Source organism: Callorhinchus milii, unplaced genomic scaffold (genome assembly GCF_018977255.1).
Source record: "Callorhinchus milii isolate IMCB2004 unplaced genomic scaffold, IMCB_Cmil_1.0 Scaffold22, whole genome shotgun sequence".
In the NCBI taxonomy this organism is placed as follows: Eukaryota; Metazoa; Chordata; class Chondrichthyes; order Chimaeriformes; family Callorhinchidae; genus Callorhinchus; species Callorhinchus milii.
The window spans coordinates 10,381,094-10,403,531 of NW_024704763.1; the positions used below are offsets into that span (position 1 = coordinate 10,381,094).

General features: G+C 50.5%; 1 protein-coding gene across 1 annotated transcript in view; it reads right to left on the reverse strand.

Moving 5' to 3' along the window:
- Positions 1–22,438, reverse strand: part of LOC103190448 (fibrillin-2-like) — a 225,936-nt gene that overhangs the window by 26,677 nt on the left and 176,821 nt on the right. Inside the window, exons 30-41 of the mRNA XM_042342958.1 lie at positions 18,842–18,964; positions 15,011–15,133; positions 10,878–11,003; positions 10,396–10,518; positions 9,284–9,406; positions 6,996–7,157; positions 6,491–6,559; positions 6,279–6,404; positions 5,544–5,669; positions 5,264–5,422; positions 5,107–5,178; positions 2,725–2,847 (exon numbers count right to left, since the gene is read on the reverse strand). Coding sequence (XP_042198892.1) covers positions 2,725–2,847; positions 5,107–5,178; positions 5,264–5,422; positions 5,544–5,669; positions 6,279–6,404; positions 6,491–6,559; positions 6,996–7,157; positions 9,284–9,406; positions 10,396–10,518; positions 10,878–11,003; positions 15,011–15,133; positions 18,842–18,964 — 1,455 coding nt within the window. The remainder of the gene's footprint in view (positions 1–2,724; positions 2,848–5,106; positions 5,179–5,263; positions 5,423–5,543; positions 5,670–6,278; positions 6,405–6,490; positions 6,560–6,995; positions 7,158–9,283; positions 9,407–10,395; positions 10,519–10,877; positions 11,004–15,010; positions 15,134–18,841; positions 18,965–22,438) is intronic.

Sequence of the window (22,438 nt, forward strand, 5' to 3'; positions counted from 1 at the left end):
TCCAGCACCTTGGGACGTTCTCCTGATGTGAAAGGCGCTATACAACGGCAATGTGTTGTTATCCCTGCTGCCAGCAATGCTAATCGAAAACTCACACCAAATGTTGCAAATATTATTGTGAGAAATTGTGTAACTTGTCAAGGCTTTTGTTGAACTTCAGATTCAACAATAAATTACACATATATAGTGTCTTATAGTTCAAAGTAAACATGGTGTGCTTTCCCACGGTCAGTCTCTGATTGTTCGCACACTGCCTGTGCCCTGAATAAAGTTTATACCAGACATAAGTCCTGTCAACATTGATAGTCAGCAGTGCAGAACCTGAAGCTCTGAGGACAAATTATCTGATGATAACTATAACAATGGGACATTGGAACTGAGCAGTGGGACAAGGAAACAACTGGCTATCACTAGAGAAGATCACCTTGGTCATACACAGCTTGTCTGCCATACAACCCATTATGTCTGTAACTACATACAGCTCAGCACCAGAACACAGGCTGACAAGAGTTTGCCAAGGCCAGAACATGTCGGATGGTAACTAGGGTAGAACATAATGAATCATGAATCAATGCCTGATGGTCACAGCCTGTTTATTCAGCCACTCCAACCCCCTCCCCTTACACCCCTATCCCTGACTCTCTTTAAGGGCTCTGTCTGGAGCCTCCTTGAAGCCAATACTGATTCTGCCTCAACCACTGCTCCCAGCAGGACATTTCATACCCTAACCTCTGCCTCCTTGTCCTCCTGGACCTCTCTGCCGCATTCGACACAGTCGACCACGCCATCCTGATCCACCGCCTTTCCTCCGTCATCCACCTCAGTGGGACCACACTCGCCCGGTTCGAGTCCTACCTCACAAACCGCCAGCAGTACATTTGCATAAACGGCTTCTCCTCTCTCTCTCACCCGGTCACCTGCGGGTACCCCAAGGATCCATCCTTGGCCCCCTCCTCTTTCTGATCTACATGCCCCCTCTTGGGGATGTCATCCGCAGACATGGGGTACATTTCCACATGTACGCGGACGACACCCAACTCTATTTTTCCACCTCTCTTTGCGACCCCCAGTCCCCTGATGTTCTGTCAGCTGCCTGTCAGAACAAATTTCCTTCAGCTGAACGTTGACAAGACAGAGGCCATACTCTTTGGCTCTCGTCAACTTCTAAAATCTCACGGCTCTCACCTTCTCCACCTACCTGACCTCCCCTTAAAACTCTCTGAACCTGTACGCAACCCAGGCGTCAGGTTCGATCCCCAATTATCCTTCCTCCCCCACATCCGGTCCCTCACCAGCACTGCTTTCTTCCACCTCCGACGCATCGCCCGTTTCCGCCAATACCTCTCCCCAAAAGCTACTGAAACCCTTTGTCACCTCTCGGCTGCACTACTCTAACGCCCTCCTCACCGGTCTCCCCTCCACTACCATCCATACAATCCAAATCATTCAAAACTCTACCGCCCACATTCTCACCCCCACGAACCTCCGCTCCCGATCCCCCCAGTCCTGGCCCTCCCCCCACACCCAAACCCCACTCCTGATCCCCCAGTCCTGGCCCTCCCCCCACACCCAAACCCCACTCCCGATCCCCCCAGTCCTGGCCCTCCCCCCACACCCAAACCCCACTCCCGATCCCCCCAGTCCTGGCCCTCCCCCCACACCCAAACCCCACTCCCGATCCCCCCAGTCCTGGCCCTCCCCCCACACCCAAACCCCACTCCCGATCCCCCAGTCCTGTCCAGACTGCACTGACTCCTGTCCCAGAGAGGATCCACTTCAAGACCCTCACCTCGTATTCAAGTCCCTGCGCTCCTCTGCACCCCCCGACCTCTCTGACCTCTCTCCTCAGCACAGTATCCGATGCCTTCGTTCCCCCGGGTCTGGCCTCCTCCTCGTCCCCCGAGTCCTCCGCTCCACCCTCCAGAGGCCTTCAGCCACTGTGCGCCGAAGCTCTGGAACTGCCTTCGTCACTCCCCTCCCCATCGCCCCCTCTCTTCCTATGTTCAGGTCTCGGCTGAAGACCTTTCTTTTCGATGGCGCCTTTGGTCACCTTCCCCCCCCCCCGGCCCCTCCTCCTCGCTTCCCCCCTCCCCCTGGCCCCCCCCTGACTCCCCCTGCCCCTCCCCTGACTCCCCCGGCCCCTCCCCCTGGCTCCCCGGCCCCTCCCCTGACTCCCCCGGCCCCTCCCCCCGGCTCCCCCCGGCCCCTCCCCCTGGCTCCCCCGGCCCCTCCCCCCGGCCCTCCCCACGGCTCCTCCCCCCGGCTCCTCCTCCTAGCTCCCCCGGCCCCTCCCCTGGCTCCCCCCGGCCCCTCCCCCGGCTCCTCCCCCTGGCTCCCCCGGCCCCTCCCCCTGGCTCCCCCCGGCCCCTCCCCCTGGCTCCCCCGGCCCTCCCCCCGGCCCCTCCCCACGGCTCCTCCCCCGGCTCCTCCTCCTAGCTCCCCCGGCCCTCCCCTGGCTCCCCCCGGCCCTCCCCCTGGCTCCCCCCGGCCCTCCCCCGGCCCTTCCCCCGGCCCCTCCCCCGGCTCCTCCCCCTGGCTCCCCCGGCCCCTCCCCCTGGCTCCCCCTCCCCCTCGGCCCCGGGATGTTACTGTGAGCCCCGGTGTGGAGGGCACTATATAAACCCATGTCGCTGAGTGCGGATGTCCTCCTTTCAGCGGATAATATCAATCAAAGTGATTGAACTCCTCAGTCGGTGCCGATCAGGTGATCGGTCCCTCTCTCACCTTCACAGCTGATGAGGTGATCGTTGTACTGGAATCCCATCGGACATTCACACCGGAAACTCCCGAACTGATTGATACAAACCCCGTGAGCACAGACTCCCGATACTCGGCACTCGTCGATGTCTGAGGGGAAGGAAACCGCAGTTATTTGTAGGAACAGAAGTAAAATAAAAAGAATTGTTTTATTTCTTCAAATTCAGAAGGGGGTGTGGGGTGTGTGTAGGGGTGTGGGTAGGGGTGTGTGTGGGTGGGGGTGTGTGTGTGGGTGGGGGTGTGTGTGTGGGTGGGGGGGTAGGGGTGTGTGGGGGGTAGGGGTGTGTGTGGTGGGGGTGTGTGTGGTGGGGGGTAGGGGTGTGTGGGTGGGTAGGGGTGTGTGGGGGTGTGTGTGTGGGGGGGTAGGGGTGTGTGTGTGTGGGGGGATGTAGGGGTGTGTGGGGGTGTGTGTGGGGGGGGGTAGGGGTGTGTGTGGGTATATGTGGGGGGGTGTGGAGGGGTATGGGAGGTGTGGGGGTGGAGGTGTGGGGCGGGGTATGTGGGTGTGTGTGTGGGGGGGGGTATGTGGGTGTGTGTGTGGGGGGGTATGTGGGTGTGTGGGGGGGTATGTGGGTGTGTGGGGGGGTGTGTGGGTGTGTGTGTGTGGGGGTGTGTGTGTGGGAGGGTATGTGGGGGTGTATGTGGGGGTGTATGTGGGGGTGTGTGTGTGGGGGTGTGTGTGTGTGGGGGGGTTATGTGGGGGTATGTATGTGTGGTGGTGTGTGTGTTGTGTGTGTGGGTGTGTATGTGGTGGTATGTCTGTTGTGTGTGGTGGTGTTTGTGGTGGTGTGTGTTTGTGGTGGTGTGTGTTTGTGGTGGTGTGTGTTTGTGGTGGTGTGTGTGTGGGGGGGGGTGTGGGGGTGTGTGTGGTGGTGTGTGTGTGAAGGTGTGTGTGGTGGTGTGTGTGTTGTGTGTGGGGGTGTATGTGTGGTGGTGTGTGTGTGGGGATATGTGTTTGTGGGGAGAGGATTTGTGGGGTTTCTCCCTCCCTTAAATAATGGGGTCACATTCATAATTTGTAGGGTGTGTGTGGGTGTGTGTGTGGCTGGATGTTTGTGGGTGGGGGGATTGTGGGGTGTGTGGGTGGGTGCTACTGGGGGGGGGGGTGGGTTTGGTGGGAGTGTCAGTATGGTGTTTGTGGGGTGTGCGTGTGGGGTGTGATTGGGGTCTGTGTGTGGGTGTGTGTGGTTTAGGGGTTTGTGTAGGGGGTGTGTATGTGGGTGTGGTTGTTATGAGGTGTTTATCTGGGTGTGTGAAAGGGTGTGTGTTGATATGTGTGGGGATGTGTGTGGGGGTGCGTGTGTATGGATGTGTTTTGAGTATGTGTGGGTGTGTATAGTTGCATGTGTGGATGTGTGTGAGGGTGTGTATGTGCGTGTAGTTGTGTGTCAGAGTGTGCGGGGCTGGGGTGTGTGTAGGGTGCGCGGGTGGGGCAGGGTGCGTGTGTGTGGGGGAGGGCGCGTGTGGGGGAGGGCGCGTGTGGGGGAGGGCGCGTGTGGGGGAGGGCGCGTGTGGGGGAGGGCGCGTGTGGGGGAGGGCGCGTGTGGGGGAGGGTGTGTGTGTGGGGGTTATGCCCCTCCACACCTCGAGAGGACATTCAGCAAACACAGCAGATCTCGTGTCAGTGACATTTGTAAACCTCCGGCCGCCCCCAACATATTGTGCAGTTTAGCGCTGAGAAATCTCCTGCTCTCCCCCTCTCTTTCGCTCTCCCACTGACTCGCTCTCCCCCTCTCCCTCTCTTTCGCTCTCCCACTGACTCGCTCTCCCCCTCTCCCTCTCTTTCGCTCTCCCACTGACTCGCTCTCCCCTTCTCTCGCTCTCTCCCTCTCCCGCTAACTCCCTCTCCCCCTTTCTCCCTCACTCGCTCTCCCCCTCACTCGCTCTCCCCCTCACTCGCTCTCCCCCTCACTCGCTCTCCCCCTCACTCGCTCTCCCCCTCACTCCCTCTCCCCCTTTCTCCCTCTCCCCCTTTCTCCCTCTCCCCCTCACTCGCTCTCCCTCTCACTCCCTCTCCCACTCACTTGCTCTCCCCCTTTCTCGCTCTCCCCCTCACTCGCTCTCCTGCTCACTCCCTCTCCCACTCACTTGCTCTCCCCCTTTCTCGCTCTCCCCCTCTCTCGCTCACTCGCTCTCCCCCTCTCTCGCTCTCCCGCTCACTCGCTCTCCCTCTCACTCGCGCTCTCTCACCCACTCTGCCTACTCATTCAGATTGTGGTAAATGAACGTCACTAAACACATTCCCGGAACATGAGGCTCAGTCAGTCACATTTCAACAAGTGATTTACATACAGTATTTTAAACTTCATTATTTAAGAGCGTGAAACATAGAACAAGAGGCAATCTTACCCACTGGCCGTCCTGTGACAATATCAATGGTGAAGCCGGGTCGCTGACTCCCACAAAGAACCACATATTCATCTGAAAGGTGATTTGGTGCAATTACTGCCAGTGGAATACACAGCCAGGTTTTGAATGGAAAGGTTTGTGGTGTGTACAGACTTACTGGTCACGGGCAGTGGGCATTGCTCACAGGGTCTGTTCCAAGCTTTCCCAATGTTGTAGGAACAGCAGCACAGTTTCTTCGTCATGTTAAAGGGCAGTTCACCGTCACAAGTGCCATTTTCACCATAAAAGTTTTTGAAGCAGAAACCTTTTCTTATGTCTGCGAGGTGCAAAGGATGAACGTTATGAAACCGCAGTCAGAGATTCAATCAAATCATAATTCAATCAATGTACAGCAGAGATTTTTATCCCCCCCATTTGTTATCTTGCTCAGTTCTCACCCATACAGTTGTTTCCACCGTTGATCTGCATGTAATCTGGTGGGCAAATACAGGTGTAATTTCCCACTGTGTTGAGACAGGTCCCAGGGCCACAGATCCCAGGTGATGTGGAGCACTCATCAATATCTAAAAGAGAGGAAAAGTCAAACCAAGATTTTGCATCAAATGAATAATCCATAGTTTCACACTAAAATAAGGTGTAAGTTTCATTGGGATTTATTATTATAGAGATAATAATAATAATTCTTGCATTTGATGTGGAGCTTATGTCTTCAAATTGACTATATTTGTTGGGCGAAATTAAGTATAATTTATTATCATCATTATAATTATCATTATTATTTTGTTATCATTCTCATTATTATCCTTATTGTTATTATTGTTATTATTATCAATATTATCATTATGATTATTGTTATCATCATTATTATTAATAATAATATTACAGTCACTGCTAGTTTCCAGGTACCTGGTCTATGTGAAAAAATCATTTCTGGAAAACTTTATAAAAAAAGGTTTATTCTGAAAGATGCAAGAAAACTCAAGGTTTTCTATTATCCCTTACAGTCCCGGCTCGGTGTCAGGCTCCGCTGCTGTCAAACACCCTGGGACGCTGCCCTATGTGAGGTGCACTGTGTAAATGCAAGTTGTGGTTGTTGTTGAACAGTCTCTCGGGCCATGGAAGCTGTGAGGATATGAAAGTTCTCTGTGATGGTCACTCGAGGTTGACTGTACCTTCACAGACTCGAGTCTCTTCATTCAGGTGGAAACCACGGGGACATTCACACTGGAAACTACCAAAGGTGTTGACACATGTTCCTCCCTGACAGAGGCCAGGTAACTCCTTACACTCATCGATATCTGTGGAGAATAGGGGGAGAGGGGTTTGATTGCAGTTAGTGCAGCTGGGCTGTCACTCACAGCAGGACATAGAGAAAGTGAGTTACCCTCCAGGATGACGGTGATGGGGTTGGGACGGAATCCTTCTCCTCCAGGACACAGCGTTTTGTAATCAGCTGAAAACAGAAACCAGCAAGTGTCATCAACACAGCTCACACAGCACAAACTCCCACAACCATCACAGCATTGTCAGACTCCAACATCTTTATAGTCATGAATAACAGTTAATAATTATATAATAATCGCTCACAGTAGTTAAACTGTAAAGCAACAGAAACCATTTTGAGCTGGCAAAATGCTTTATTATGACTTATGAAATAGAGAGAATAAGATGCTTCATTTGCCCCCAGTTCCCCTTTAGTGAACAATAGTGGTATTCTGAAGGAAATACGTGTGATCCAAAGTATATTATATATTTATAAACAAAAGTAATTGGTCACTCACTGTACAACACAGAGACCAATGAGACCTGATACAATGTCGGTGTTAACACAAATCTGATTATAAACAGTTCTCAATCTCACAGGAATACGGAATCCTCCAAGCTCTTACATGAATTAATGCTGGGACACAATTCACATGGGAAGCCCCAGGCTCGGCCCAGGGAACAGCAGCAAGAAGCTCGTGACACTCCGAATCCAATCTCATTATTGCAGGAGAGCGTCTCATCACCTCGCAGTCTGTACTCCACAAAACATTTGCCCAGGCGCAGGTCTGTAACACGGAGAGCACATCACACACCTTCAGGTTATTACTGAGATTAATAACAATCCTTACATCTGAGCCATTAGTGATGTTACTGAGAATATTACCTTTGTGTAATAATTGTGACACGCTGTGTAGGTATCTGTGTTACACTCTGTGAGACGCTGTGTGTCTGTGTGTGAGACGCTGTGTGTGTGTGAGACGCTGTGTGTCTGTGTGAGACGCTGTGTGTCTGTGTGTGAGACGCTGTGTGTCTGTGTGTGAGACGCTGTGTGTCTGTGTGTGAGACGCTGTGTGTCTGTGTGAGACGCTCTGTGTCTGTGTGAGACGCTGTGTGTCTGTGTGTGAGACGCTGTGTGTCTGTGTGTGAGACGCTGTGTGTCTGTGTGTGACGCTGTGTGTCTGTGTAAGATGCTGTGTGTCTGTGTGTAAGATGCTGTGTGTCTGTGTGTGTGTCACACTGTATGTGTGTGAGGGGTATATCTAGAACTTTGCTCACTCTCTCTCTTATAAAGCTCACTCTGTGGTTAGTGCGTCCTATTATGGAGAATAAAGATCGATGCCACAGGCTCCACACCAAGAGCAACGACACCCAATCCCAATTTAAACTGACACCTTCATCCAGGAACACCCACTGCTGACAGCTAATGACAGTGATGGTCACACTGCACATCCTTACATTGGACCAGGCAGAAGACAGTTTTATTCGATTTGATATGTTTGTGGTCACCAGCTTCCTGCTCACAGAGAAACTTTCTGCACATTTGTTAGAAATGTCATAAAGTCATAATAAATGTTTTCTTTGCAATTGCACCTGTTCCATACTCACAAAGTGCTCACTCAACAAAAACACAGCCTGTCACTGGGACAGAGCGGCATGAGGGCATGTCACCCCATCACTCAGCTCAGTAGACTGACTTGGCTGATGACCTGTGTTATGTGTTTAGGTTTGTTCCTGTCCCATTATATTAATGGCCCAAAACATGAGCTTGAATCAAGTGAAATGTGTGTGAGTGACGCAGTCAGTGACTTGTCTCTGATACTGGGCTGGAACACACTGCCCTGATCACAAGGGTTGATCTTTCACTTTCCCTTATTCAAACATTGACAGAAATATTCCTGAATTCCTGGAAGTGATTTCCATTTTGTAAAAAAAAGAGATTTGAGTTGTTATGAATTATTATGGAAAAAGAACTTCTAAATTATAGAATACAGACAGAAGTGGCTGGGAACACTCAGCAGGTCAGGCAGCATCTACGGAGAGAGGAAAGTGACCAAAGGTCATCAACCTGAAACGTTAACTCATTTTCTTCTCTCTGTAGATGCTGCCTGACCTGCTGAGTGTTCCCAGTAACTTCAGTTTTTATTTCAGATTTCCAGCATCTGCAGTGCTTTGCCCCTATTGTAGAGCCTCTTTCTGTCTATTTCCTGGGGCTGTTCAGGAGCTCGCCCAGAGATTGATTTGTTGAAATCCAAGTCTAGCTTTGTTCTGGTAACAGTTAAATTCCCAAAGGCTTACACGTTATTCACTCAGCTGTGCAACCACGATTCCAAACTTCTCTACATTTGTTTTTAATTATGTCAAAATACACAGCACACAGGGCATTGTACAAAATCTGAGGAATACTCAATATTAACTGTTCAATATCCACATCCTGAACAGAATTAAAAGCAAATGTTTCTCCACAAGCTTCCGACTTTGTCTTGAAGCATTTGCACACTGTCTGCTGTCACAGGGCTCCAGACCAAATCTGCACAGGCCCCTGGAAACCAGCTAACCACTGTGCGAACACTCAGCCACCCTCCAGCCTCTCGATCTGACACTGAGAGGCCATGAAGCAAAGGTAAACTGGACTCCAATGGTGCCTCGGCTCATCTTGACACACAGCCTTTCTGTCAGTTATTTCTTTCATTGAATATCAGACAGGATAGGACCAGCCTGCTGTCTGCTGTCCCCCACTGACTGTTGGCCTGACCTGGCTGCTTGTGTTGGGGTGAGTGGTGAACAGCCATCAGCCCTGTGACCTGCTTGACATGTGAGGGACTCGACTCCTCCTGTGGACAAGCAGCTCCTGCCCACAGTGAGCACCCACTGCCAGACTGAAGTGGATGATTTGACATGATCTGTGCCTTACCCACACATCCCACACCAGTTGGGTTCAGCTCAAACTCCGCGGGGCAGTTACACACATAGCTGCCGGGGGTGTTCACACAAATTCCATTGATGCAGCTGACGGGATCTGCACACTCGTTGGTGTCTGCAAGAGATGGAGAAGCCTGTAACCTGCTACATTACTATGGTGGATTTGACAGCAGGGACACCAGGGAAGCACACACAGGGTTTGTATCAGATGATTAAAAAATCCCTGGATTTGATATAACACCTTCCCCCATCCTTTCGATCAATGTCGGTTCAACAGGCAGCCTGGTGGGTTATTTTCTGTAGCCTGTGACCATTTCCACCATTCAAACCCCTCCCTCCCTTCCTTCTTTTCTGGTGAACATCCACCCAGGGCAGCGGCAGGAGCCGGTGGTGGGGAGTTTGCAGGGCACAGTAGCTGTGGTGGGGGAGGATATGAAGGAGCTGAGGTTCAACATAGCTGTGTATTGGTTTGTTGGGTTTGCAGGGTAGGCCGAGCGGGCGGGAGGTCATGTTAGACGGTGGGAGTGAGGAAACACTGGCAGGGCTGAGGAGGGCGGCTGCCATCTTGCTGAGCTACAGGATTTTCTACAACCCCAGGCCGTGTGGCTGATGGCGGCGTCACAAACGCTGGAAACAAGACTAGATTTTGGTGTTTCCGCATAACACAGGAAGTTAACCCCGTGTCTGCGGATGAAGCCCCAACAGGGAGAGTGTAGCTGAGGAAATGGAAGGGCCGAGGATAGAGCCCTGAGGTACTGCGTAGGTGACTGTGTAAGGAGAGGGCAGGAGGGAAACCATTAGAGGAGATGGAGTGGAGGCGGGGGTCAAGGGAGTGAGGTCCCTCGGAGGCGATGAATAAGCACAGGCGATCGAGGAGGATATAGTCAATGGTGCTGAAAGTGGTGGAGAGGCCAAGGAGGACAAGGAGGCAGAGGGAGCCTTGGTCTCAGTGGTCCAACATGCTGTGTGAGAGGAATGTTCCAGAATCCTGGTGAGGGAAGGCAGGGGGCATTGATGTTCGGGGTTTGGGGGTTTACAGGGTGTTTGAAGGGAAGTGAGAGTGTGACAAGTCAGATGTGGTGAGGAACATGAGGAGTAGCTCACCTGTGCAGTTCCCACCACTTCGATCCAGCTCATAACCTACATCACACTCACACCTGAACAGCCCTGGGAGATTCTGGCATCGTCCGTACACACAAATATCTGGGAACTGGCACTCATCAATATCTACAACAGAGACAAAAACGGAGTTACCCAAAATCTACAGTCACCGTCTATCCTGTGAAGAACTTTGATTTGTCTCGAACACGTGATAAGACACAATATGACATGCAAGGATTATTATAGGATCAGCTACACCCATGGCAGCGCCATTTACAGCCAACGCATCCAACATGGAATGCAGACTGACACAACGTCAATCAGCGACTGCGTGATTGTTGGCTACACTGATACAGGCCGACACTTCATCTTTATTAGCATAGATTATAGTCTGGCTGAGCCACAGTCTGGGTGGTGTTGCTCCCAGCCCCCCCCACACACCATCAACACCCCACCCACACACCATCAACTCCCCCCACACAAACCTTGACAGGCTCTGCCATCAGCAGCTGGTGTGAAGCCCATGTCGCACTCACAGCGGTAGCCGCCCGGAGCGTTCAGACAGTGGCCATTCTCACAAAAGTTCACGTTTTCTGCACATTCATCAATGTCTGTGATAACCCAGAAAAAAAGAGTTAATAAAGCCAGAACATTGGTCAGAACCAAGCACAGGGACAAGTCAAGTCAAAGGTTCCTGGTAATAAAATTCCATGAAATCAGTGGATAGTATTACTATAAATACAGGTTGACATGGACACTGGGATTGCCTCACGCTGGGCTGGGTGAGGGCACTCGTACAGCGATAGCCTGTGTGTGAGCTGGGGTGTGAACTTGAGCAGAGAGCCCGGCAGTGTGGGGAGGGAGCAGAGTGAGAATTCTGTTAAGAATTTGGTGACAGTGGGAATTCGGTGAAGAGAAGGAATGAGGTGCAGAATTATAAAATATACAATAATTATATTAAAACAATATAAAACATGTCTGGGGATATGCAGGGCAGCTGAGACCGGTTGCCTGCACAATGTGTGCCATGCGGGAACTCCTGGACAGACGTGTGTAGGAAGTGCCTCCGGCTGCTCAAGCTTTAGCTCAGGGTTTCTGAGCTCGAGGAGAGGCTGGTGTCACTACATGGAGGACGTGAGGCTGAAGAGTTCACGGATCAAACGTTTCAGGAGGTGGTCACACCCCACAGCCACAGAGGGCCCAGAAGGAGAGTGATGGGGTAACCACCCGGCATGAGAGGAAAAGCGGACGGGCAGCACAGAAATCTCCTGAGAGTGTGGCAACCACAAACCGGTTCTCTGTACTGAATACCGGTCAGGGTGATGGTACCTCTGGGGAGGGGAGTCAAAAGCAAATGGATGCACAGGGGGACAGAGGGAAGAGCGTCAATGCAATTGTCATTGGGGACACAATGATGAAAGGAGAAGACAGGCGTTTCTGCAACCAAAGAAGTGACTCTCACATGGGATGTTGCCTCCCTGGTGCCAGGGTTGAAGACAACAACAAAATTATATTTATAGAGTGCCTTTCATGTCAGGAGGACATCCCAAGGTGCTGGAGACGTCACAGAACAGGTGCAAAACATTCTACAGGGGGAAGGGGAACATCCAGAAGTCGTGGTCCATGTTGGGATCCATGATGTAGGGAAAAAAAGGGCTGAGATCCCACAGGGAGAGTATCAGAAGCTCGGGAAAAAGCTAAAGACTAGGACCTCAAAGGTGGTGATCTCTGGATTACTCCCAGTGCCTCGTGCAAGTGAGTATCAAAACAGGAGGATTGAACACATGGCTGGAGAAATGGTGCAGAAAGAAGGGCTTCAGGTTCCTGGATCATTAGGGCAGTTCTGGGGCAGGTAGGACCTGTACAAGGTTGGTGGGTTACACCTGAACAGGGCTGGGACCAATGTTCCTCACAGGGAGGTTAACTAGTGCTGTGGAGAAGGGTTTAACCTAATTTTGAGGTGGGAAGGGAATCAGGATGTAGCATTAGAGAGGAGAAACAAGTTACATAGAGAGCTGGGAGAGACGAATAGCAATGTAAACAGGAGTAATCCAGAAAAGGGAGGGATTAGACGGGGGAGAAATGCAGAGCAGACTCAGTCGGTCTTGGAGTGCATGTGCGTAAATGCACAGAGTTGACAAATAAGCTTGGTGATCTGCAGCTCAAGTTACCACATGGGGTTATGATGTAGTGGCAATAACGGAGACCTGGCTCAAACAAGGGCAGGAATGGGAGCTGAATATTCCTGGCTACAATGTACTCAGGAGGGATCGGGAAGGGTAAAAAGGAGGTGGTGGGTGTGCAATATTGATTAAAGACACGGTTACGGCTCTGGAAAGGGACGATGTGCGAGAGAGTACAGAAACAGAATCTATTTGGTTAGAGTTAAGGAGCAGAAACTGAGCTGTTACTCTGTTAGGTGTAAACTATAGACCACCAAATAGTGGGAAGGAGACAAGACGAGCAAATCTGCAGCAGATTTCAGAAAGATGTAAAACCAACAGAGTAATGGGGGACTTCAGTTATCCTAACATAGACTGGCAAAATAACAGTGTAAAGGGCAAGGAGGGGGGAGGATTCCTGAAATGTGTGCAGGATAACCTTCTGGATCAGTATGTTTCCAACCCAACGAGGAAGGAAGCAGTGCTGGATCTCATTTTGGGGAATGAAGTGAGGCAAGTGGAGCAGGTTTCAGTAGGAGAACATGTGGACAACAGTGATCACAACCTCATTAGCTTTAGAGTACATATGGAAAGGGATAAGGAACAATCAAAGGTGAAGATACTCAACTGGAAGAGGCTAATTTCAGGGAGTTACATCGTGGAGTCCTGTAACTCAGTGGTTAGAGCCCTCGCTTTGCAAGCGAGAGACCTGGGTTCAACTCCAGGCAGAGGGCGAAACCTTGGGCAAGTTTCCGTTCTCCACACAGAGCCTAATAATAATCCCTCCAAAAAAAAACAATAATAAGTTGGTCACTTTCAATCCACGACTGCTTGTGGGTCATTGCTGTGCGCAATTGGCTGCCGCGTTCGCCCACAAATATACAGTCAATTCACTTTACAGTGTGTTCTGTGAAGCGCTTTCCTCCCGACGTGAAAAGCGCTATATCAAATGCAAGGATTATTATTATTAAAAAGGGTCCTAGCCAAAAGGACTGGAAAGAAAGATTGGCAAGTAAAACAACTAACGAGCAACGGGAAGCCTTCAAGGCGGAGATAGTTCGGGGACAGAACAAATACATTCCTGCAAATGGGAAAGGTAGGACATCCAAACCTCCCTGGGTGAATAAGAAAATTGGGATTAAAATAAGAGAGAATAAGGAGGTTTACGATAAATGTCGGGTCCAAAATACAGAAGATAATCAAATAGAATACAGAAAGTACAGGGGAAAACTGAAAAAGGAAATAAGAGGGGCAAAGAGATTGTATGAGAAAGGATCAGCGGGTAACATAAAAGGGATACCGAAGGTATTTTATAAGCATATAAAGAACAAAATGTTTGTCAAAGGGAGGGTGGGTCCAATTAGGGTCCAAAGAGGAAATATTCTTGTGGAGGCAGAGGGCATAGCTGACGTACTGAATGAGGACTTTGCATCTGTCTTCACAACAGAAGAGAATGCAGCCAATGCAATATTGGAGGAGAGGGTAGAGAAATTAGATAAGATAAGAATAAACCGAGGGAGGTCCTAAAAAGGTTGTCGGTGCTCAAGGTAGATAAGACACCCAGTCCGGATGGGATCATCCTAGGTTACTGAGGGAAGCAATGATGGAAATAGTGAAGACTCTTTCAATCTTTCAATCCTCCTTGGACACCCGGTGGTGCCTAATGTTACTCCCTGTACAAAAAGGGGCAGAAAGATAAACCCAGGAACTACAGGCCAGTCAGTGGGGAAACTTCTAGAGACTATAATCCGGGACAAGATAAATTTTCACTTAGAAAAATATGGGTTAACAAAAGACAGCGAAGAAGGATTTGTTAAAGGCAAATCGTGTCTATCCCTGATGCAGTTTTTTGATGAAGTAACAGAGATAAAGCCATAAGAGATTTGTAAGCAAAGTAGAAGCCCCCGGTATTAAAGGGAAAGTGGCAGCGGATACAGAACTGTCTGGGAGACAGGAAGCAGAGAGTGGTGGTGAACAGTTGCTTTCCTGACTGGAGGGAAGTGTACAGTGGTGTCCCCTGGGGTCGGTATTGTGATCTATATAAATGACCTGGACTTGGGTACAGGGCTATGGGGAGAGAGCGGGGAAGTGGGGTTGATCAGGGCTATGGGGGGAGGGGAGAGGGGGGAAGTGGGGTTGATCAGGGCTATGGGGAGAGTGCAGCGGAGTGGGGTTGATCAGGGCTATGGGGAGGGAGCGGGGTTGATCAGGGCTATGGGGAGGGAGCAGGGGAGTGGGGTTGATCAGGGCTATGGGGAGGGAGCGGGGGAGTGGGGTTGATCAGGGCTATGGGGAGAGAGAGGGGGAGTCGGATTTATTTGGAAGCTCTTTCAAAGAGCAGCACAGACACGATCGGCTGAATGACCTCTATCTACGCTGTATAATTCTATTATTCTATGATTCCAATATGAGAGCTGGTGCGCGAGGAGAATAAGCAGATGACTTATCTGATTTACCGGTACACGTCAGGCCGTCTCCTTTGTAACCTTCTTTACACAGACAGCGGTAGGAACCTGCATTGTTTGTGCACTCGGCATTGGTGCTGCATTTATGGGTTCCATTTGAACACTCGTCCACATCTTTACAAAAAAAGTGATAAGATTAGAGGGAAAAGAATGTACAATAATAAATGTTCAACTTCAAATAACATCTCCAAAACCACGACACAAAATCGAACCGGTTAGACCGCACTGAGAGCAGGCTGGCCTGCCATGAGCCCACACTGACCAGATTCTACACCACCAGCAATATTACATTTACACAGAGCCTTTCACATTGGGAGGACATCCCAAGGCGCTGGACACTCAGTGTTTTGGACCTGAGCTGGGGGTTGGGGAGGGTGGGGGGGAAGCAGAGAGATTGAAGTACGATCGAAGAGGAGGGTTTTGAACTGGGTCTTGAAGGTGGCAAGGGAGGGGGCGAGGTGGAGGGACTGAGGGATGGAGTTCCAGAGGGTGGGGGCAGAAGGCTCACCCACCAATAGTGGGGCGAGCGAGGTGGGGGACGTGAAGCAGGTCGGAGCCCGCTGTGCGGAGGGAGCGAACAGGATGGTAGGGGGTTAGGAGGCCCCAGAGGTCAGGGAGAGCAAGACCATGGAGGGCTTTGAAGGTGAGGACCAGGGTCTTGAACTGTATCCTCTGTGTGATGGGAAGCCAGTGGAGTCAGGCGAGGATGGGGGCAATAGGGCCACGGAGCCTGGTGGGGGTGAGGATGGCGGTGATAGGGTCACGGAGCCTGGTGGGGGTGAGGATGGGGGTGATAGGGTCACCGAGCCTGGTGGGGGTGAGGATGGGGTGATATGGTCACGGAGCCTGGTGGGGGTGAGGATGGGGGTGATAGGGTCACGGAGCCTGGTGGGGGTGAGGATGGGGGTGATAGGGTCACGGAGCCTGGTGGGGGTGAGGATGGGGGTGATAGGGTCACGGAGCCTGGTGGGGGTGAGGATGGCGGGTGATAGGGTCACGGAGCCTGGTGGGGGTGAGGATGGGGGTGATAGGGTCACCGAGCCTGGTGGGGGTGAGGATGGGGGTGATAGGGTCACGGAGCCTGGTGGGGGTGAGGATGGCGGTGATAGGGTCACGGAGCCTGGTGGGGGTGAGGATGGGGGTGATAGGGTCACCGAGCCTGGTGGGGGTGAGGATGGGGGTGATAGGGTCACGGAGCCTGGTGGGGGTGAGGATGGGGGTGATAGGGTCACGGAGCCTGGTGGGGGAGAGGATGGGGGTGATAGGGTCACGGAGCCTGGTGGGTGAGGATGGGTTTGATAGGATCATGGAGCCTTGTGCAGGAGAGGACACGGGCTGCAGAGTTCTGGATGATCTGCAGCCTGCGGAGGGAGGAGTTGGGAGGCCGACAAGGAATGAGTTTCCATAGTCAAGCCTTGATGTAATGAAGGTGTGTGTGAGGGTTTTGGCGGTTTGCGGTGTGAGACGGTGCCGGAGCCGGGTGGTGATGTTGCGGAGGTGGAGAGGGCAGAGCGGTCATGGCACAGATGTGGGTAGAAAGGACAGTTGAGGGTCAAACAAGACCCCAAGTTTCCGGACTGGCTCAGTGAGGGGGAGTGAGCCCCATGGATGGTGATGCTGTCAGTGCCTGAGGTGAGGAGGCATTGACCGGAGCCAATCAGGAGCCTCGGTCTTGTTGACGTTCAACTGAAGAAAGTTTGCTCTCATCCAGGACTTGATGTCTGACAGACATTGTGTCAGGACAGCAGTGGGTCCTGGAGTCCAGGGTGGGGGCAGAGAGGGAGAGTTGGGTGTCATCCGCATACATGTGGGAGGTGACCCCATATCTGTGGATGATGTCACCAAGAGGGAGCGTATAGATATTGAAGAGGAGGGATCAAGGACAGAGCCCTGAGGAACGCCACACGTGACGGTGCGGGGGCTGGAGGAGAAGCTGTTTGTAGTGATGAATTGGAGATGGTGTTAGAGGCATGATCTGAACCAGTCAATAATAATAATAATATTATTATTATTGTCAAGGACAGAACTGTGAAGGTTGAGGTGAGAGGAGAGGCGGTGGATGAGATTAAAGTGGTCAATGGTGTCAAAGGGAGGGAGTCTTGGTCGCAGATGGACAGAATGTTATTTGTCACTTTGACCAGGATTATTTCTGTGCTTCGGGTGACCCGGAAATCCGATTGAAGGGGTTTGTGAAGGGAGTGGCGGGAGAGGAAGGAGTGAAGCTGGGAAGCAACGACTCGTTCCAGGATCTTGGGAGAGGAAAGGAGGTTGGAGATGGGGGGTAGCTTGAGATCAGGGATGGGTCCAGGGAGGGTTTTTAAGGTTAAGTGTGATGACGGCTGTTTATAATGAGAGTGAACAGGGAGAGGTTTATGTTGTCTGTGAGTAGGGTTGGCAAGGAGGTGGAGCTGGGAGGTAAGGAGAGGGGTAGGGATGGGATCGAGGGAGCAGGTGGTCAGTTTCATGCGGGTTATAGTGGTGGTGAGAGAGAAGGTGTAGAGGGAGGAATGGGCAGGGGGCAGAGTGTGATGGGGAGATGGGGAGGTGTAGCAGACGGAATGGCAGAGGCTGAGTGAATCCCCTCAACTTTGGATTTCAGGAAGTCCAGCATCGCCTCGCAGTTTGCATTTGAGGTGAGGATGAGTGAGGCATGAGAGGGTGGGCGGAGGAATGAGTTGGTGATGGAGAAGAAGAACCTGGGGCTGTCCTTGGGTTCCAAGATTGTCTTGGAGTAGAACGACGATTTAGTGGAGGTGTGGCTAGAGCGGTAAGATTTGATAAGATCCAGCCAGATCTGTCGATGGACCGTTCAGTTTGATTTAAGCCAGGCGTTTTCAGTGGCACACACCTGTACTTTAAGGGAGCGGAGGCTGGTATACTGTGGTGAATTAGGTGAATAGGAGACAGTTCGAGAAGAGAAGGGAGTGAGGGAATCGAGAGTGGAGAGCGAGCGAGCTGTGGAAAAGAGTGAACGAGGAGGATAGGTCATTGTGGGAGGAAGCCCAGAGGGAAAGAAGTTCAGATGACTGTAAGGCAGCCGAGAGGGAGGGGGGGAGATTTTTATCCAAGGGCGGTAGAAGATGGAGGTGGGTTGGGTGGCGGTTTGGAGAGGGATTGAGGAGTTAAGGGAGAAGTGATGGTCTGAGATCGCTTTGTCGATGATAGTGAGGTCCGAGACGGTGAGGCCCTGCGTGATCACCAAGTCGAGGGGGTGATGTGGGCGTGGGTGACGGAGTGGATGTGGAGGGAGAGGTTGAGGGAGGAGATAAGGGAGGAAAAGTCAGCAGAGGTAGAGCAGGAGGCGGTGAAGTGGAGATTGAAGTTGCTGAGGATGAGGAGGCGTTCAGAGCAAAGGGAGAGAGAGGGAAGATAGGAGAGTGGAGATGTCAGGGAGGAAGGAGGGGGAGGGCTTGGCGGGGTGATAAATAAAGGGAATTTTAAGGGAAAGTTTGGAGGCGTGATAAAGGGGTGATGAAAGGGTTTCAACCATAAACACTGGCCACCTTGCAGGTTGTCAAGTTGCTACTGACAACACTTCCTGTATCTTTTGCACATATGCAGGAAGTGTTGCGATGTCACTTGATGAGGGGACGAGGTGTGTAGTCTGGTGTGGAGTATAAACACCAGACACACGGCCAGTGTCTGTGCTGTGTTGCTCTTCCTTAATTCTATTGCAACCAACTGAGCCAGTCACCTGCACTGATTGTCCCTGCAATGTTTGCTTTAAATGAACAAAAATGCTCAAGTGCAATAATTGGTCATGTTTATCCCTCCTTATTGATATTACCTTGCAAGCTCAGGTGTAAAGCACAGACTTCTTACCAGAACACTTGATACCATCGCCTGACCAACCCTCTCCACATTCACACCTGAAGCTTCCTGGGGTATTGGTGCAGATGGAATTCTGATCGCAGTTGTGGGCACTAATCTCGCATTCATTTATATCTGTGAAGAAAAAATATTCAGTAAGAAAATCTAAAGTAACAAAGTTTTGCCTGAGGAGAGTTGGGAGTGAGATGTACTGTCTGGCCTGGGTGAATGACTGACCCGTTTGTTTAGAGAAGACAAGCCAGTGGGTCTGTGGCAATCCTTCTCATAGCCTGAGCAACAAATTAGCTTCAATGAGATATAGGCCTCGGCATAATTTGTTTAAAATTAATGGAATGCTTTGCCAGACAATTGTTCACGTTTAAACCCCTTTATTGATATTACCTTACAATAAGCAATAGCTCATTTCCTGGGTCAATAGAAAACTGCGGCCGCACTTTCTCCACGGAATCCACCATAAACACCCTCCGCCACAACAAACAACAGACCCACTAACAATGGCATCTGAGCCTCAGCGCTGTTTACCTGATGTCACGGGGGGGGGAGAACGTGCGGTGAAAGTGGGAAAAGGGCTTCACGTGGAGACTCCACTGTTGTGATTGTCTCTGTGTGTGTTTGTGTGTGTGAATGTCTTTCTGTTTCTCTGTGTTTTTGAGTGTCTGTGTGTGTGTGTGTCTGTGATCGTGTGTCTCTGTTTTTGTTTCTGTGATAGTGTGTATGTGTGTGTGTTTGTGAGTATCCAGGTGAGTGTGTGTCTGTGTCTATGAGTGTGTCTCTGTGTGTGAGTATGAGTCGCTCTCTGTATGTTTGTTTCTGTGTGAGTGGGTGCCTCTCTGTAGTTGTGTCTGTGTGAGCTTGTGTCGCTGTGTGTTTGTGAGCATGTGTGTGACTCTCTCTCTCTGTTGTGTCTGTGTGAGTGTGTGTCTCTCCCTGTGTGTTTGTATCTGTGTGAGCGTGTGTCTCACTCTCTGTTTTTGTCTGTGTGTGCGTGTGCAACTCTATCTCTGTGTTTGTGGCTGTGTGAGTGTGTCTCTGTCTTTGTTTGTGAGTGTCTCTGTGAGTGTGTCTCTCTGTGTGTGTTTGTGTCTGGGTGAGTGTGTCTCAGTGTGTGAGTGTCTATGCGAGTGTCTCTCTTTGTGTCTCTCTATGTCTGTCTGTGTTTGTGTCTGTGTGACTCTATCTGTGTTTGTGAGTGTGTGTTCTCTCTGCTTGTGACTGTGTGTGTGTGTCTCTGTGTATGTGTCTGTGAGTGTGTCTGTGTGTGTTTGTGTCTGTGATTGTGTGTCTTTTTGTTTCTGTGACAGTATGTGTCTATGTGTTTGCGAGTATCTAGATGAGTGTGTGTCTGTGTATTTGTGTCTATGTGAGTGTGTCTCTCTGTGTTTGAGTCTGTGTGTGAGTGTGTGTTTGTGCGTCTGTGTGAGGGTGTGTCTCTCTCTGTGTGTGTTTGTGTCTGAGTGAGTGGGTGTCTCTCTATAGTTGTCTGTGTGAGCTTGTGTCGCTGTGTGTGTCTGTGTGTTTGTGTCTGTGTGAGTGTGTCTCTGCTTATGTTTGTATCTGTGTGCACTTGTGTGTCTTTCTCTGTTTGTGTCTGTGTATATGTCTCTATCTCTGTGTTTGTGGCTGTGTGAGTGTGTGCCTCTGTTTGTGTGAGTTTGTGTCTGTATGAGTGTGTGTCTCTGTGGGTTTGTGAGTGTGTGTCTCTCTATGAGTTTGTGAGTGTCTGTGAGTGTGTCTGGTTGTGAGTGTCTGTGCGAGTGTCTCTGTGTTTGTGTGTGAGTGTGTCTCTGTGTTTGTGAGTGTCTGTGAGTGTGTCTCTGTTTGTGAGTGTTAGTGTGTCTCTGTGTGTATTTGTGCGAGTGTCTGTGTTTGTGAGTGTCTGTGCGAGTGTCTGTGTTTGTGAGTGTCTGTGAGTGTGTCTGTTTGTGAGTCTGTTAGTGTATCTCTGTGTGTATTTGTGCGAGTGTCTGTGTTTGTGAGTGTCCGTGAGTGTGTCTGTTTGTGAGAGTCTGTTAGTGTGTCTCTGTGTGTGTTTGTGAGTGTTTCTGTGTGTGTTTGTGAGTGTCTGTGCGAGTCTGTTTCTTTCTCTGTGTTTGTGTGTGTGTGTGTCTCTCTGTGTTGGTTTATGAGTGTTTGTGTAAGTGTGTGTCTCTCTGTTTGTGAGCGTCTGTGTGAGTGTGTCTCTGTGTTAGTGTCTGTGTGAGTGTCTCTCTCTCTCTGTGAGTTTGTGTCTGTGTGAGTCTCTCTGTGTTTGTCTGTGTGTGTTTGTTTGTGTCTGTATGTCTCTCTCTCTGTGAGTGTCTGTGTGTGTCTCTATGTGTGTTTGTGTCTGTGTGAGTGTGTCTCTCTGTGTTTGTTTCCATTTGAGTGTGTGTCTCTGCGTTTGTGAGTGTCTGTATGTGTGTCTGTGAGTGTCTGTGTGAATGTGTCTCTGTGAGTTTCCGTGTCTGTGAGTGTGTGTCTTTCTCTGTCTGTGTGTCTCTCCGTTTTGTATCTGTGTGAGTGTGTGTCTGTCTGTGAGTGTCTGTGTGAGTGTGTGTGTCTCTGTGTGTGTTGGTGAGTGTCTGTGAGTGTGTGTCTGTATCTCTGTGAATGTGTCTCTGTGAGTTTCCGTGTCTGTGAGTGTGTGTCTTTCTCTGTCTGTGTTTGTCAGTGTCTGTGTGTGTGTTTGTGTCTGTGTGAGTGTGTGTTTGTGAGTGTCTGTGTGAGTATGTGTCTCTGTTTGTGTCTGCTCGAGTGTATCTCCCTCTGCGTTGTGTCTGTGTGTTTGTGAGTGTGTGTCTGTTTGTGTGAGTGTGATCTCTGTGTGTTTGTGAGTGTATCTCTCTCTCTGTGTGTTTGTGTCTGTGTGTGTGTCTCTCTCTGTTTGTGAGTGTCTGTGAGTGTCGCTATGTGTGCTTGTGTCTCTATAAGTGTGTGTATCTCTCTGCGTTTGTGAGTGTGTGTGCTTGTGAGTGTCTGTGTGAGTGTGCATCTCTGTTTATGTCTGTGTGTCTCTGTCTGTGTGTTTCTCTCTGTTTGTGAGTGTCTGTGTGTGTCTCTATGTGTGCTTGTGACTGTATAAGTGTGTGTCTCTGTGTTTGTTTCTGTGTGTGTCCCTGCGTTTGTTTGTGAGTGTGTGTGTGTGTTTGTGAGTGTCTGTGCATTGTGTCTCTCTCTCTGTGTTTGTGTCTGTGTGTGTATCTCTGTTTGTGTCTGTGTGAGTGTGTGTCTCTCTTTCTGTGTTTGTGTCTGTGTGAGTGTGTGTCTCTGTGTTTGTGAGTCTGTGTCTCTGAGTGGCTGAGTGTGAGTCTCTCTCTGTGACTGTGTGTCTCTTTGTCTGTCTTTTGTGAGTTTGTGTCTGTGTGTGTGTGTATTTCCTGTGTGTGTCTCTCTCTGTGTTTGTATCTGTAAGTGCGTGTCTCTCCCTCTCTGTTCGTGATTGTGTGAGTGTCTCTGTGAGTGTTTGTGAGCGTCTGTGTGTGTGTCTCTGTGTGTATTCATGAGTATCTGTATCTGTGTTTGTGAGTGTCTATATGAGTATGTCTCTCTGTTTCTGTGTATGAATGTGTCCCTGTGTGTTTGTGTCTGCGTGAATGTGTGTCTGTGTGT